This window comes from Gambusia affinis, linkage group LG13 (genome assembly GCF_019740435.1).
Source record: "Gambusia affinis linkage group LG13, SWU_Gaff_1.0, whole genome shotgun sequence".
Taxonomy (NCBI): domain Eukaryota; kingdom Metazoa; phylum Chordata; class Actinopteri; order Cyprinodontiformes; family Poeciliidae; genus Gambusia; species Gambusia affinis.
In genome coordinates this window covers 10,876,818-10,891,497 of record NC_057880.1, presented here as the reverse complement: position 1 = coordinate 10,891,497, position 14,680 = coordinate 10,876,818, and the positions used below count along the sequence as shown (strand labels likewise).

The 14,680-nt window shown below is 39.2% G+C and overlaps 1 protein-coding gene across 3 annotated transcripts in view; it reads left to right on the top strand.

Moving 5' to 3' along the window:
* Positions 1-14,680, top strand: part of adam12b (ADAM metallopeptidase domain 12b) — an 88,636-nt gene that overhangs the window by 34,853 nt on the left and 39,103 nt on the right. For all 3 annotated transcript variants that reach the window (XM_044136770.1, XM_044136769.1, XM_044136767.1), the window contains exons 4-10: positions 5,177-5,255; positions 8,420-8,496; positions 9,218-9,407; positions 11,119-11,184; positions 11,984-12,055; positions 12,428-12,597; positions 12,807-12,891. In XM_044136770.1, the coding sequence (XP_043992705.1) occupies positions 5,177-5,255; positions 8,420-8,496; positions 9,218-9,407; positions 11,119-11,184; positions 11,984-12,055; positions 12,428-12,597; positions 12,807-12,891 (739 nt within the window). The remainder of the gene's footprint in view (positions 1-5,176; positions 5,256-8,419; positions 8,497-9,217; positions 9,408-11,118; positions 11,185-11,983; positions 12,056-12,427; positions 12,598-12,806; positions 12,892-14,680) is intronic.

Genomic DNA, 14,680 nt, shown 5'->3' with positions numbered 1-14,680 from the left:
TAATGAACAATGTGCACATTCAGAGGCAATGAGTCCTATTGATAAATAGAGACTATTATATAAATGTTGGGGTATTTTTGTATGGAATGATTCAAATTCTTTATGCATGAGAAATGACTCGCCTGCAGATTTTATAATTTGTTTATGAACCAAACAAGGCACTGAAACAAAGTGCAAATATCATGAGAGTATTATAAACATTTATCACAGTGCAACTACAAACCTCATTGTATTTTATCAGGATATGACCACAACAAAGTATTACATATTTATCTAATGGGGGGAATGTGATATAGCGTGTTAAAAACTTAAGTGTGGCGTGGATTTGCAACCAATCAACCAATCAATCAATCAATCAATCTTCTAAGCTTCCATCTTACAGAAAACTGTTCAATCCATAATCTAAAACTGCCAAGAGTTTGCAAACCTGCTAAGAGATGGGTCTTCACCCAAACATAAAGGCCTAGAAAATAGAGCATTAATCAGAGAAATAATGAAGGCGTTCATGTGAAATCCAGATGAGCGGCCGATTCTTTAAAGGTTTTAAGATGTTTAGATGTAAGGAAATGCATTTATCTAGTCAAATGTGTCTTCATTCGTTTTGCAGGAATGCAGTAGACAGCCCGTGGAAAACATGAAAACAAAGCATGAAAAGTGGGCATGTAGTGTTGCTTTGTCAATGGACCTTGAGTTAGTTTTCCAGCATGGTTCAAACTTGCTTCCTAAGGAGAAGCAGCACATTGAGGTTGGCAGCAAAAACCAAAACAAGCAAAAAAAACAAAAAAAGAAAACAACAAAAAAAAAAAACTGCTGAGCTTTTAAATTAAACCATAACGGTTAATCAGTATGGATGTCATCATCCAAAAAGAGTCATTAATTGCCAGTAAGCAAAAACTCTGAATATTTTATAGAGCGTCTTGATATATGCGTCTATAGGGTGATGATTTTTTATTTTTTTTTAATCCTCAGCTCTTTTACCTAATGAAAAGTATTTCATCCATTACTTTAACAAAATGTTGAAGGCTGTGCTGTTCCATCTTGTGGTGAGTCTGTGGCAAAAAGAGAAACAACTTACCTCGGTTTTCACTTTTCTTTTAAAAACAACACCAATGAGTGATCTTTTTTACTAAAAGACTTTGAAAGATGAATATTCTACATTATTAAAAAAAAGCAAAAACTCCAAGAACTACCATAATGAAAGCAAAACCAAAAAAAGACATAGAGAATGTAAAATTAACCCTGATCTGGTGACCCTGCTCTGCATGTGCAAACTACTCCTTAATGTAAAAACAGTTCTTTGAAGGCTTCAAATTTAAGTTAGAACTTAACCTTGATTAGGTGAATCGCTTAATGAGAAATGTGGGCCAACATTCGCTTCCTTGTGTCAATTTGGAAAATTTGCTGTAGCTATTGAAGAGAAGAGATGGTAATAAAGATAGGACTTCCTGTGTTGAAATGAGAATGCAATTCACTTGGTCCTTTGGTAAAGATGTGAAAATCAACTTCAAGAAATGTGCGTTTAATTTAAAGTAGAATTATTTCACTGTCTGGAAAAAAAGCAGCATTTAATTTGAATGCATTCATTCAGTTGGCAAAAACACAATTTGTACCTCCAACCATGTGTGTTCTTCACACCCGAGTCAAATAATTATGCCATTAGGAAGACTTGGCTGCACTTAGGTGATTCAGTCATTTGATTCAGGTGTTTTGGGCCGGGTGCACATCTAAACGTTGCAGCTCCTCAGACTTGAGGATCCTTGCACTAGACTAACATCAGACCAGGCAACTTTTCTACAGGTATGTCAGAAAAAAACAAAAACAAAAAAAAAGCCTGCTGTCACAGATATAATCAAAGAAAGTTTGTTGACGTGGCCTGCTTTCCACACTGCTTTGTGGACTCTTTGAAATACCAGATTTAAATGGTGAGTTTTAAACAAAAACAGTCATAAACTCGTCATTTGGTCATTCAGCAGGATAATGACTAAATCCGAAACACATGACCAGTTGAGCAATGAAGCATTTTTTCCAGAAACTAAGTCAACCTTCTTCTTATATGACTCACTGCAGTCTCCAGACTAAAATCCTATTAAAAACCTGTGGGTGGCTAAAGAGAGAGGAGGATGGAGAGATTATGCAAAATCGAATGGTCAAACATCCCTCTCTGTTTGCTTTAACCTTGTGAAATCTTATTAAAGAAGAATAAGTTCTGTCCTATTGGCAGCGTGGTGTTGTACAAAGTTTCAACAACAGAATTACAGATATCCATTCATAATTTTATTAAAAAATAAGAAAATTAAATAGCATATCTTTGTTTTTTTTTCCAACAAATAAGTGTACTCAAAGATGTTCAGTGTGAGCTTCGCTCCTGAGTAATTTACTTGAAAAGCTTGCCACAAAACTTGCCATGGCTAGAGTAGGACAATACTTTGCTGTAAAACTCGAATAACTGAGATTAAGTTACTATATAGTTCACACAATAAGAAAATATAGAGTGATGTTGACACAAATAAACAAGAAGCAAAAGCTTTGCAAATCCATCAAGCCGTGAAGATTTTAATGCTATTCATGAATTCCATCTCCTGCCTCTTAAAGAAAATGTTCAAAGAAAATGAAAAGTATGCCAGTTTTCTGCTGAGAAATTGGGTAATTTTCAGGCCTTTATTCATAATGTGTCTTCAGTCTAAATTAGAATTGATTGGCTGCATGTTTATCCTGACAAAGACGGATATGCAGGCAGGTAGTTGCCCTTACAGTAATCAGAAACTGAGAGTGTGTTCCTTAAAGCGTCTTAAAGAAAGCATTACTGATTTAAAGTGTGGATGACTCTGGATTTGTTATTTTTGCTTATTTCCTCTTTTTCCAACACATGCTGAACTGCAACGAATACCATGTCCCATTTAAAAGGTTTGCACTGGTCCAGCAACTCCGATTGAATAATGTCTACAGAAGTGTTGGATAGGGGCGACATTAGAGCAAATGGGAACCATAAACATCTGATCCCCAGCGACATAAAACACGGTTCCACACCGCAGAGCTGAAGTACAAGCAGAGAGGCCAGAGGAAAGTCTTTACAAACCCACCATAGACATCCGTGGCCCCAATAAACTCTGTGTACCCTTGCCAAGGGGTTGATTACAGGGAGATTCCATCGTATAAATCCTGCCATGCCTCTCCGGCCTGTAGTCTGTCACGACCGATCGTGCTGCCCTAATCTGGCTTTCCCAACATGAGCATTTGCTTGGAATTAACCAAAGTGACACAAATCCCGTCTTTACTACTAATAGAGGTTTTCTGATTTTCCCTTTTTTAGGTTAAATATCTATGAGTAATTGTTGTCAAAGCTCTGTTTTTGTCTATTTTCAGCTGGATTATTTTTAGACGTTGGTCTTTTCAAACCCATGCTTAAGCTCAGACGTGTCGATGCATTTTTAATGAGACATATACAGTGCTCGTCAAAGTGATTACTGACTGTTAGTGTTATCAGATTTGGTGTAGGGGTTGCTAATGAGACGATTAAGCCCATTAAGGTCACAGTAAGTATTTAATAAAGTAAAATGTGTTAATGCTTGGACCGCAAGTGACTGGTCCTATTCCAAACATGACATTTAAAATAGAGCTTTAAATATGCAGCAAAGATATTAACCGGTCCAGAAGTCTAAAAAAAAAAGTGATTTGTTGGAATAATCTAGCTTCATCTAATGCTGTTTTTTTTTTTTTGGGACACTGAAGCTGTTTTGGATGAAGCAGCTTTGAGGGATATCTGTGATTCCCTCTGCATACCAGCTCCTAAATCCTCTCCATCTCCTCTTCTGTCTGTGAGTTCTGCTTAGCTCTCAACAAACTACAACGGACTGCATAATTTCCCTTGGAAACCCCTACAGTCTAGTTTTGGCTGTCCATCTTTCGTTGTTTAATTTTTTTCACCTCTCCTGTGTATTTTGTCAGCAACGCACACATCCGGAAATCATCATGCCTGATGTCACTGTGATTATGCAGCTGCAAACTATGGGTGTTCCTCCCGCCCCGGTGCCAGCGCTCGGGGTGGGGCTCTCTGTGTCCATCTGTTCATGCCCCGAGGAGGGAGAAAATACATAAACATGGTTTTATAGTTTGTCCACAGACAAGCACATGCACAAGATTACTGCTAAAGTGAAAATTTGACTCTCTCTGAAGGCCAGAGGAATCAAGAACACATAAGAAATATGCTGAAAATTAAGCACACTTAAAGGTCGTATCTTATTATGTTCACAACTTTGCATTTGTGTCCGGGTTTTTAGGTCATCGTGGTGATATTAATTTGCATGACTAAAATTCAAAAATGTGGCAAACAAAAGCACAAGGCTGCTAAGATTAAGCTGAAGAGTCGCACCATTAAGTACTGTCTTTAATTTGACTTTCTTTTACATTATATTGATTTACACTTTAATTTATCCAGTTAGAAGGAGGAAGTCAAAAAAAAAAAAAATTGTCTGAAAGCAGTAGCTTGGAGACGTAACAAACCGCAACCCTACAAAGGTGTTGAAAAGCTTTCTATTGGGAACTTTGTAATTGGCGTTTTCTTGTGCTTTTAGCAAAAAGGAAGTGAGGAAAATAAAGCTTTACATCGACTACTTTAGTAGTGATCAAGTAGGAGCAGGGTTGAGATAGCTCTGGAGTCTGCTTGGGTAGGGAAAAAAGGAAGTTCATCTCAAATACAATTTGTGACCATTTTTCCTTCAGGTTTGGGTTGGTTCTTCCATTGTCTGTGCCTGCTTATCCTTGCAGGGACACAGTTGGGCAGGTGCTCAGCTCCAGTGCTCACTAGGAGAGAGGGGCTTTGCACTCGGGTCAGGTCCCTGGTCCCTTAAATCCAAGAATTAAGTCATTTCATAGTCAAAATACCATAAAACGACTGTTGTCATTTTATAGTATCATTCCCAGCTGTTTGCCCTTTGCAAGCCAATGGAAAGAGTAATTGGGATTTACTTATGTTTCCCATTTTTCTAAATGATTTTTGGAACAAAAAATAACACACACACCTATATATATATATATATATATATATATATATATATATATATATATATATATATATATATATATATATATATATATGTATATATATGTGTTATTTCTGGTAAACATTTTATTCTTAGCATCTTATTTTTGTTCTCTTTCTTTTCCCTTCTCTTCTCAGGGGTCTTTTTGCGAGCCACTACACCGAGACACATTACAGGGAGGATGGAAGTGCAGTCACTGGTACTCACAACTTCACGGTACGCTGAAACTCCAGGGCTTGTGGTCACATCAAGTTGACATGGTGCAATGCTCAGTAGAGACATTGTCTAAAAATCTTCTAAAAGACAGATGTTTTTTTTGTTTGTTTTCTTTCTTTTTGTGTGTGCGTGTGTGTGTGTGTGTGGTGAAGGGCGGTGGAAAGAAATCATTTTAGATAAAAGCATACTAAAAATTCTGCATTCTTAATTCAATTGGACTTAACATGTGTGATGGGACGCCCCCATCCTCCTGGACATGGTGTAGATATTGTGTGGCCTATTTGACAATAATCTGTGTTTCATGCTCATTGTTTTTCAGCCAGCATTGCCATCAGGATTTGCCATGAAATCCTCTTTTAGCACAAAGCGCTTGTTTTGCTCTGCTTGACTGAGGGTTTTTTTTTTTGGGTGGGGGGCTTGAATATAAATAAAAGATGGTTCTTCATTTTGAATTGATGGTACTTGTCAAGTTTACTCACTGAGGTACTTGGCTGATTGAAATCAGCTCCCATAATGGAGCCAGACTATTGTTCTCTGGTGATATTTCACCTTCCTTGGCTCCATATCGTTTTTTATTAATACCATTTGACGGGGGAGAAACAGTTCTTTGGCATTACAGAAACCTGTGATTTATGGCATTCAAAAGTCCTGCTTTATAACAACATGTTGTCTGTTGGCCCTTTGTGTCTCAGTTGGACTGAAATGACAGCGTTTGAGAGAACAGCTGCGAGGACATTTTAACAGGTCGCACACAGCTTGAAGCAGCAGTTGTAGTTTAGCTGTGAATGCCATACACAAAGTTTCATTTCCCCACACAGAGACATACTGTCTCTCTCTCGCCGAGTTTATATTGAACTGATGGATGATGCAAGCGTCTGATATGCTGTGTTGTATAGAATGGGCTTCATAAAACGCAACCTTTCAGCAAAAGACACCAGTCACATATTAATTTTAGAAATCAGTAAAAGGAACTAATATGTACATAAACTAATGAAAATATTGCACCTCTTAAAGCTAGGAAGAAGCCTTCAAAGACAATGCAGCAGTCCCACTGCAGCCTTCATTTCTTCAAGCTTCTCCTAACAGCACAGTGTTGGTGCGTGTTTCAAACGTCCTAGAAATACTTCTCTAATGATGGGATTCATACTGCGTCGGACTCGTTTGCCCATCACATCCTGCTCGCCGCTTGGACATTTTTCAGCCTCAGTCTGAACTGGTCCGATGTAAGAAGAAACTGTAATTATCCAAAAACCTCCTGCTTTGACTTCAAAAAGGTTGAGCCAGGATGGGGGGGTTAGAGGTCAAGTTTCCTTTTGCACCTCTTGAAAAACAATCTGCCTGATGTTTTTTTTTCTTCTTCTTCTTCTTCTTCTTTTGGAGAGCCGAGCTAATCTGGGTCAAGCTGAGCAGAGCCTTTGTGGCTGTAATACTTTTATACTAATGGGTGTCATTACAGCAGCACCTGAATCACTAACCTCCACTTAGCTTTTCAAACAGGGGTGTTTCCTCTGAAGGTCAGTATCTTAGATGGGGAAAATGGAGATCTTACTTGGTGGCAGAAATTACAGGGATAGTTCAGTTAAAAAGCTGTTAGTAAATTACTTGGTCCACATTAAGAATAAATTCAGATTAGTTGGTCAAAACTAAAGCGGACTTCTACTGTCTTGAAACAACAAAAATCTTTTCTGTTTATGAAAACGCCGTTTTATGAATCTTTGAACTGCTGTCGTGTTTTCTCTAGACATTAATTATACAAGCTCATTTATTTACACAGTAAACAGAGATCGGAGGTAATGGTACCAACAGTTACCTAATAGAAAAGTTAGATAATGTAAACAAAAAATGTTTTTTGTTTTACTTTTATGTTCCCCTTCCACTGGAAATGCTTAGCACCTTTGGTTTTTAGTACGTGTTTCATAAAGGAAGAGCACTGACGTTACAGTCCTGCATAAAACCCCAGCATCCATTCTGTAAATAAGTGCCCGGTGCAAACATGTCTGATTTATTGGTTCATAAAACAACACTCACATCAAGTGGTATAATGCTTTTAGCACTGGGGTTGGTTTGAAATGGCAGAAGTCGACTTTGGTCTTAGTCCCTCTCGAACAAGTTGTCAGGTTTAACCTCAAGGACTAACAAATCTGGATTTTTACAAAGTTAAAAAACAAAGATATTTATTTACTACAGGTGAGGCATTAAGTCGTATTTCTTTTTCCATGTTAAGCAAACATTGTTTCTTTGATGTGGGAAGCCCTTCTGCTTCCACTAGATGACTGACGGAAAGATGCAGGATAAACTATTAGCATATTACTGTCGCCTCACACCCATATCAGCTTTCCTGCTCCTCCCTTCAACTGTGTTGGCTGTATTAATTTCAGAGTTCCTGATTGTGAGGAGAAGTAAAGGAACAGAATTTCAGAGAACAGGCTAATTGAGAGGAATGAGTATGGCAGCATAAGCATCATGTCATTTTGTCTTTTCCTCTTTTGAAGTCAAGCAGGGGCAACCGCATCACTAAAGGAAATGACAAACACCTTTTCTGCCATTCTAATTTTTTTCAAAAGTGAATCAAAAAGGGAGTCGATCTTTCATAAAGCATGTCAAACTTTTTCACATTTATGAGACAAAACAAAATTATACATGATTTGAAATTGTTTTTACAATGGAGTAGCAATGGATTAGCTTAGTTGGATCTTGATTGTTCTGTTGTAGCTCAGTGTCAATGTCCTGTTAGAAGATCTACCACTGCCCAATAGTCTCAATCCTCCAATAGGTTTTCATCCTACTTACAAGTCCAGATTCTCCCACATGAGCTGCAACTCATGTTATTACTTGTACTCTTTCACATTTTGTCAAACTTTAAACGCAAACACCATGTTTCTAAAATCACTGTTGTGATAGACAAACGCCATCTAACTATTCAGGCGCGTTTATTCACAGCATTAACTAAGACCAGATAACAGAATGAAATGGATTTGACACTCATGTCATTCATGGATCCCTACATGAGCTTATGTAGGAGAATCTGGTCTTACTATTTCAAATCATGTATAATTTTGTTTCGTCTGATAAATGTGGAAAAGTTCGACACTCTTTATGATATCCAGTGGGATTTGTGTAAAGTGTTTTCTCTCCAAATTTTTATGTCTGTTGATCTCTTTTAGAACAACTGCTACTACCACGGCGAAGTGCGGGAGCATCCCAACTCTGATGTAACCCTCAGTGCCTGCTTGGGACTCCGGTGAGCGATGCCTGAATCGTTTTATATTCAAGATGCAACTTAAAGCTGCCCTTTCAGTCCTATGTGCTGCTGCAGAGTTTGGAGTTACTTAAGTCTCTCAGCGTGGCAGCCAATCATTCTTAAGCTTCCCTTAAGGCTGTTGTCGGTGAACTACGGAGTAAAATTGTCACACAAACGTTTTTTGTCACTCAGGCGTTTATGGCGTATTTGCTCTCATTGTCACAGTAATTTGCATCTGCCTGTTGCTAATGATGAACCAAACTCTGCAGTCCTTTTGTAAGGAGTATTTACAGAGTTGTAAAATTCACAGCTTTATCATCCCCTCGAATTACTTTGAAACAGACTGTTTGCTTTTCTCAACACAGGAGCCGCTCATGACATGAAACGTTTTGCGTGTCAACTTGAAAGTGTAAATTACATTTGCAAAAAAGAAAAGTTTATATGTAGCATCCCACGTTTTACTGCATCTCAGTTGATTTGGGTGTATGGTGGAGCTTTTATCTACAAAGTCATAAGTTTTTACCACAGCAACATATGGCTCAATAAAAACACAATTCAGATTTTTATTTTTTTTTTCTTAGCCTCAGGAAAAGTGAGATTGTAAACAAAGAGCAGCCTCAGTTGCTCCATTAGAGACAGCCACATTCAATCAATTCCAGCATTTGAGAAAGTGCTCATGCTTTGAAGTTTTGTTTTCTTACTTGGGATGTTTTCTCTACAGAGGCTTTATTGCACTTGAAAACAAGACATTTATTATCGAGGCCGTGTCTGGCCACGACGCTGGGGCCCACTTCATTTACCGAGTGGAAGAGCTCAAAGTGACCCCTGGTGCCTGCGGCCATGGCTTTAATTTGTCCTCTGTTGCCCCTGAAAGCCACATCAAAAGCCCTTTCCAGTCCTTTCACACAAGGGTGAGTTCACAGTGTTTTTTTATTGCAAACCAGAGGTCTTAAATCATTATTTTTGTAGTATTTCATCATCAAATATCCCTGACAAAACTACTATTGAGCTTATGATGAGATATTAGGCATTTGACCAAGGATGAGCGTGTTGGCTATCACATGGATTTGGAAAGGTTCCTGTGGGGATAGCTTTGGATTTGACACTCATTTCATTCGTGTTAAGAGCCCAGAATCAAGGGCCCATGCAGAACATTTGGCTGATAATTTGCATGGAGCAGGTGCAGCATCCATCTGCTTGTATTTCCAAACATTAAAAACTCCATTTGAGGCAGGACTTAATGAACCCAGAGTTATACAGTATCTCAGGTTAGGGGTTCATGGAACAGAACTGGGTCTGCCTGAAAATATGGAATTCAACTTTAAGACTTTTTCATTTGCATTTGAGCTTTTTTTTTTTTTTTTTTTTTCTTTATACAGTTTAAAACTGTTTTTGGCATCAATTAAAAAAACGCTACCCAGAAGCAGAACTCTTCCTCAGAGACAAAACTTTACGGGGACTTTCTTCAAGAGCAAAGCAATTAATCTCAACTAGTTGCTGTCAACCTTGATTAAAGCTGCCTAACTCCAATTTTTTCCAGTCTTACCTGTCGCTTACCCTAATAGTTCATCACTGATTTTTTAATTACCTAATGCAATGTAATTAAGCAGTTTTGTATAGTTACACAAAGAATGCTTTTTTCCAAAGGCTTTGTCCTATTTCACTCTAAGGGACCTGATCTCTGTTGCTTAGGTCTCAATGGAAGCAACCATTGAGATTTCAAGAACTTCAAGAAGTTCCTTGTAATGTTAGGAACTTGTTAAAGAATGTTCCTAGAATTACAAGTAGGACATAATGCAAAACATTGCACAGCACATGCCTAATATCCAAGCCAGTTCCTCTGGAGTGTCTCATTTAGATAAAAAGAAATTACACCTTTACAACACTTTCTGTCCAATTTAAACCTAAGACTAATTGCTTGGACTCCTGCCTGGCTTCTACATGTTTTGTACTCAAATGCAAATGAATGGATTTACAGCAAATGCAGAACAAGTCAGACATGCTGAGGACCGCCAACCGTCTCACAGATTTTGCGCTTTACCTAATTCAGCAGCATTTTTGCCCTTGTCTTTACACTAATATGTGTCTACAGCCACAAAACCTAACTGAGTCATCAAAACAGGAATGTATTCTGAGCTGCTTGGGAATAAATTTGTTTCTTTCAAACTAAAATTTAAAGACCTTGCTTTTTTTCTTTTTTTTTATAAATAAACAAGTTCACATTTATGGAAAGTAAGAAGAAAAAAAATGAAGCTATTTATTGTTCCATGAATGTTTTATATGCAAATTCTGTATAAAAATTTAATGGAAAAAATATAAAGCATGTTATGGCCTTTGAAATTAAATATGCTGCTCAAATCTGTATATTTTTTTAAAAATTATTCCAATTCACCTATGTAGACTCACCCCAATAACTAGCTTCATGTTCCCCTTACAGACAGAAGCCAGAAATCAGTCCTCTCACGACAAGAAAGGCAAAAACTGGATTTCCATTATTCACACAGAAACAGCTTTTCAGATGCTGCAGGCTTTGAGAAATCCAAGGTGTAGCCTACAAGCCAAACTTTCAAATTGCAGTGCTTTTCTAACTTTTAGCATTCCTCCTTCATTGTTCTTCCTCAGCATAAAAGGCATGCTCAGAAGACGACCAAATACGTGGAGCTGATTATCGTCGCAGACAACAGAGAGGTAATGTGGCCACTCTTCTCTGCCTGACACCATTCAGCCGCAGTGCTTTGAAAACCCAGCATGCCCTCATACTATAAACATAAAGAAGCACAGTAAGCTGCTATAGATGCAGAGCAGGACTCTCTCTGGAAGCTGCTAAATGTGGTGAGTGTGCAGCAACCCACTGTGGTTCTGTGGCAGCAGATTTTTTTTGATTTTTTACTTATTGCCAGCAGGAACGTCTGTTTTCAGTTCCTCAGCAGGGCAGACAGGAAACAGGACAAGGATATAGAAGAGTACCCCGTAAGCAAGGTCGAGCTCATTGTGGTGGTTTCCTCTTCTTATCTCTCTTCTAATGCCATTGACTCGAATGGAAAGAAAGGGAATTGCAAAAAAAAAAAAAAAAATGTTAGGGATTTAACGTGCTGCTCAGATTTGAAGTGCAGGTGGATCCACGGCAGGGTGGAAACAGACGGTGGGACTTTTCTCCAGTTTTGCGTCCAAAGCTTTAATGCTGTGTTACGTCTGCCAGTAGACCTGCTCCCTGCAGTCACGCCATTCGTCTCTGTAATGCTGGGGGATTTTTCTAGATCCAGATGGTCACAGCTTGATAACATACCTAACACACAAAGTAAAAAAAAAAAAAACAAACTTGGAATATTTAAAGCAGCCATTAATGTGAAATCCTGCATTTGCGTGCGCGCTGTGGTGTTTCATAGTTTTTAGATCATAAAATGATGTCCTCCATTATGATATCACAAAGCACTGGCTTCTTGCAAATGTAAATTTGTCCCATGGCTTTTTTTTTTTTTTTTTTCAGTTCCAGAAACAGGGGAGAGACTTGGAGAAAGTCAAACAGCGGCTTGCAGAGATAGCCAATTATGTGGACAAGGTAAAAGATGTTCTCCCCCCCTTTGTGGGTGAGGAATAAATCACTTTTTTTTAAATAGAAATTTTGTTGGCAGCAGAGATTAATGAGAAGGGACGGCGTGATATATTAATTTCTCGTTAAAGCAGCTGCCTACGACCTGAGCCAGAGCCGCGTATCTATTGCTAGAACGCGCAGTAGGCAGATGGATTTATTTTAGGGAAGCACTGATATAGAAATGGAAAAGACATACTCTGATTGTGTAAAAAAAAAAAAGAACAAGAAAGAAGTGTAGTTTTATGATTTACATAATACGTAACTAAAGGCAAACACAAATTATTGTGTTTAGGACATTGAAAACTTAAATATGACTTTGTTTTGCGCCATCCTTCTCAGTTTTACAGGGCGCTCAACATCAGGGTGGCTTTGGTGGGTCTGGAGGTGTGGAGTGACTCCGATAAATGTCCCATCACTCAAGATCCCTTCACCACCTTACACGAGTTCCTAGACTGGAGGAAGGTGAAGCTTCTGCCCCAGAAGCCTCACGACAACGCTCAGCTCATAAGGTAACCCTAACATGAAAAGTGGAAAAAAAAAATTATTTTCAGTCAATAGTCAAAGCCTTATAAGAATAACAAAAAGGTGAGAATTAGACAAATGCAGTGAGTAGAGATTACAAGAAACTCTGGCTCTTTAAGCACATTAGGGCTGTGTAAACACCATCTGTTCTGCAAAAGACTAAAGCACACTTCTCTACCTCTATGTTACTGTGCAGCGGCGTTTACTTCCAGGGCACCACTATCGGTATGGCGCCCATTATGAGCATGTGCACAGTGGAGCAGTCTGGAGGCATTGTCATGGTGAGTATAAAGCACCATCCCTTGGCCCCATCTTTTTTCTGCAAGGTCTGCATTAGAGGAGGCTTTGTCCAGATTCAGCTGTGATTTACACGAGCCGAGGTGTTTGTTGTTTGCTACAGAGGCGCTTAAGGGTCCTGAAGGACGTCATGATTAATAACAGAATGATGAGCCTGCTGGCTTACAGTTTTGACATTATCGCACCTACACATACATGAAAAATACGCGCTAATCTCGAACTCCTTCAGTTGGGCTGCGAGGTAGCAAGTCAACAGCCTCCCAGAACTGGTTGGATTTTGTGTCGGAGCAGCGGACAAGCGGCTGGATGTCGATCTCACGGTGCACTTTGGCAAATTAAAGCCGGCGGCTTTTGAACACAACTGCATTTACATTTTTATGAGAACTGAGGAATTGTTTATTTTTGCCTCCTTCGCAGAGCACACGAATCAAAATGGAATTCGTATACGCAACTGTGCATCACCTCTACCAGAGTGTCACTACACAATGTAAATTTGCTTCTAGCTGTTGAGACCGGTGCCAAATCACAAAGTGGTTATCAGGCCAATGCCATTATGACTAAGCCCAGATGTGTACACACCCCATCAATGAATGGGATTTCTGCTGCCTGGATGAGACTTTTCCAGATGTTTGTCTTCCCCCCCATTACTTGCATACAGCAGATGGTCTGTATTGAGATTAAAAGGCCAAATAAGCAGTGGGAGGGCAGGGAGGAAATGATCTATTTCTCAAGCCATACTGCGCCATGTGTTCTGCCCCAGATCTAGTATTTATTTTTTTCCCCCCCCAAGGGGATAGAAATCATGTCAGAAATATGGTTAGGCCATCCACCATCACAAAAGCTTTATAGTGATCTTAGAAGCTTTCTACCGTTTCACTCATCTGAATATTATTAGTACTCAGACCAGTCTCATGCAACTTAGAAGCACGCCACACTAATGAACATGGCAAAGGCTGCAGAGAGTTTTCCCATCCTTCCTGTTTGGAGGCGGGGTGCAGCTCCCATGACGCTGCTCTTTAATCAGAGCAGGAAGTGGCTCAGCTTGGCCTCAGCGTTTGACTGATGACTGTGCTTTCAAAGGGAGCATGTGATTTTCTCATGTAAGTCCCAGAGAACCACAATACAGTAAGATATACAGTAGTGGGTTGCTGGTCTCACCTCCCCCACCCCCATTGTGGTTTTGCTGATTAACTTTTTAATCTGCAAAGCCATGCAATACATACTGCGTTTATCCAAAGGAGACACCATTCTATACTGATTTTCAGAATGTCACCATGAAAGAAATTTCATTTCACGACTGGCTCATTTTTGAAAAAGTGAGGCTCAAATACAGACCTATTGCAATAATAATAGTAAAAGAAGTGGAATAGCCCTTTAAAGTTGTGGCGGTTCCATCCAACAAACACCTGGAGACATATTTGACACTTCGGTCCAGAAGAGGGCAGTCGTAGGTATGGCTGAGGTACTGTGAAGAGCCCTCGCCCGGGGGAACGAAGGATGAGAGAGTATCCTGACTGACTGACTCCGTCCATCCCTCTTTTAGGAAAAAGGATGTTTAAATAATCACTGCAGCACAAAACATATATACTATGCTGTGTTCATTTCCTGTCTATTCCCTACCTCAGTCTGTAAAACTATGTCCAGATGAAGTTTCTTTTCCAGTTTGGTCGTTATCCATCTGTCTTTCTTATCGCCGGACTCATGCAGAGGTTTTTGCAGCTGCCTCCACTGGAAGTCAGACTGATTGGCTCTGCAGTGATAGTGGACTAGTAG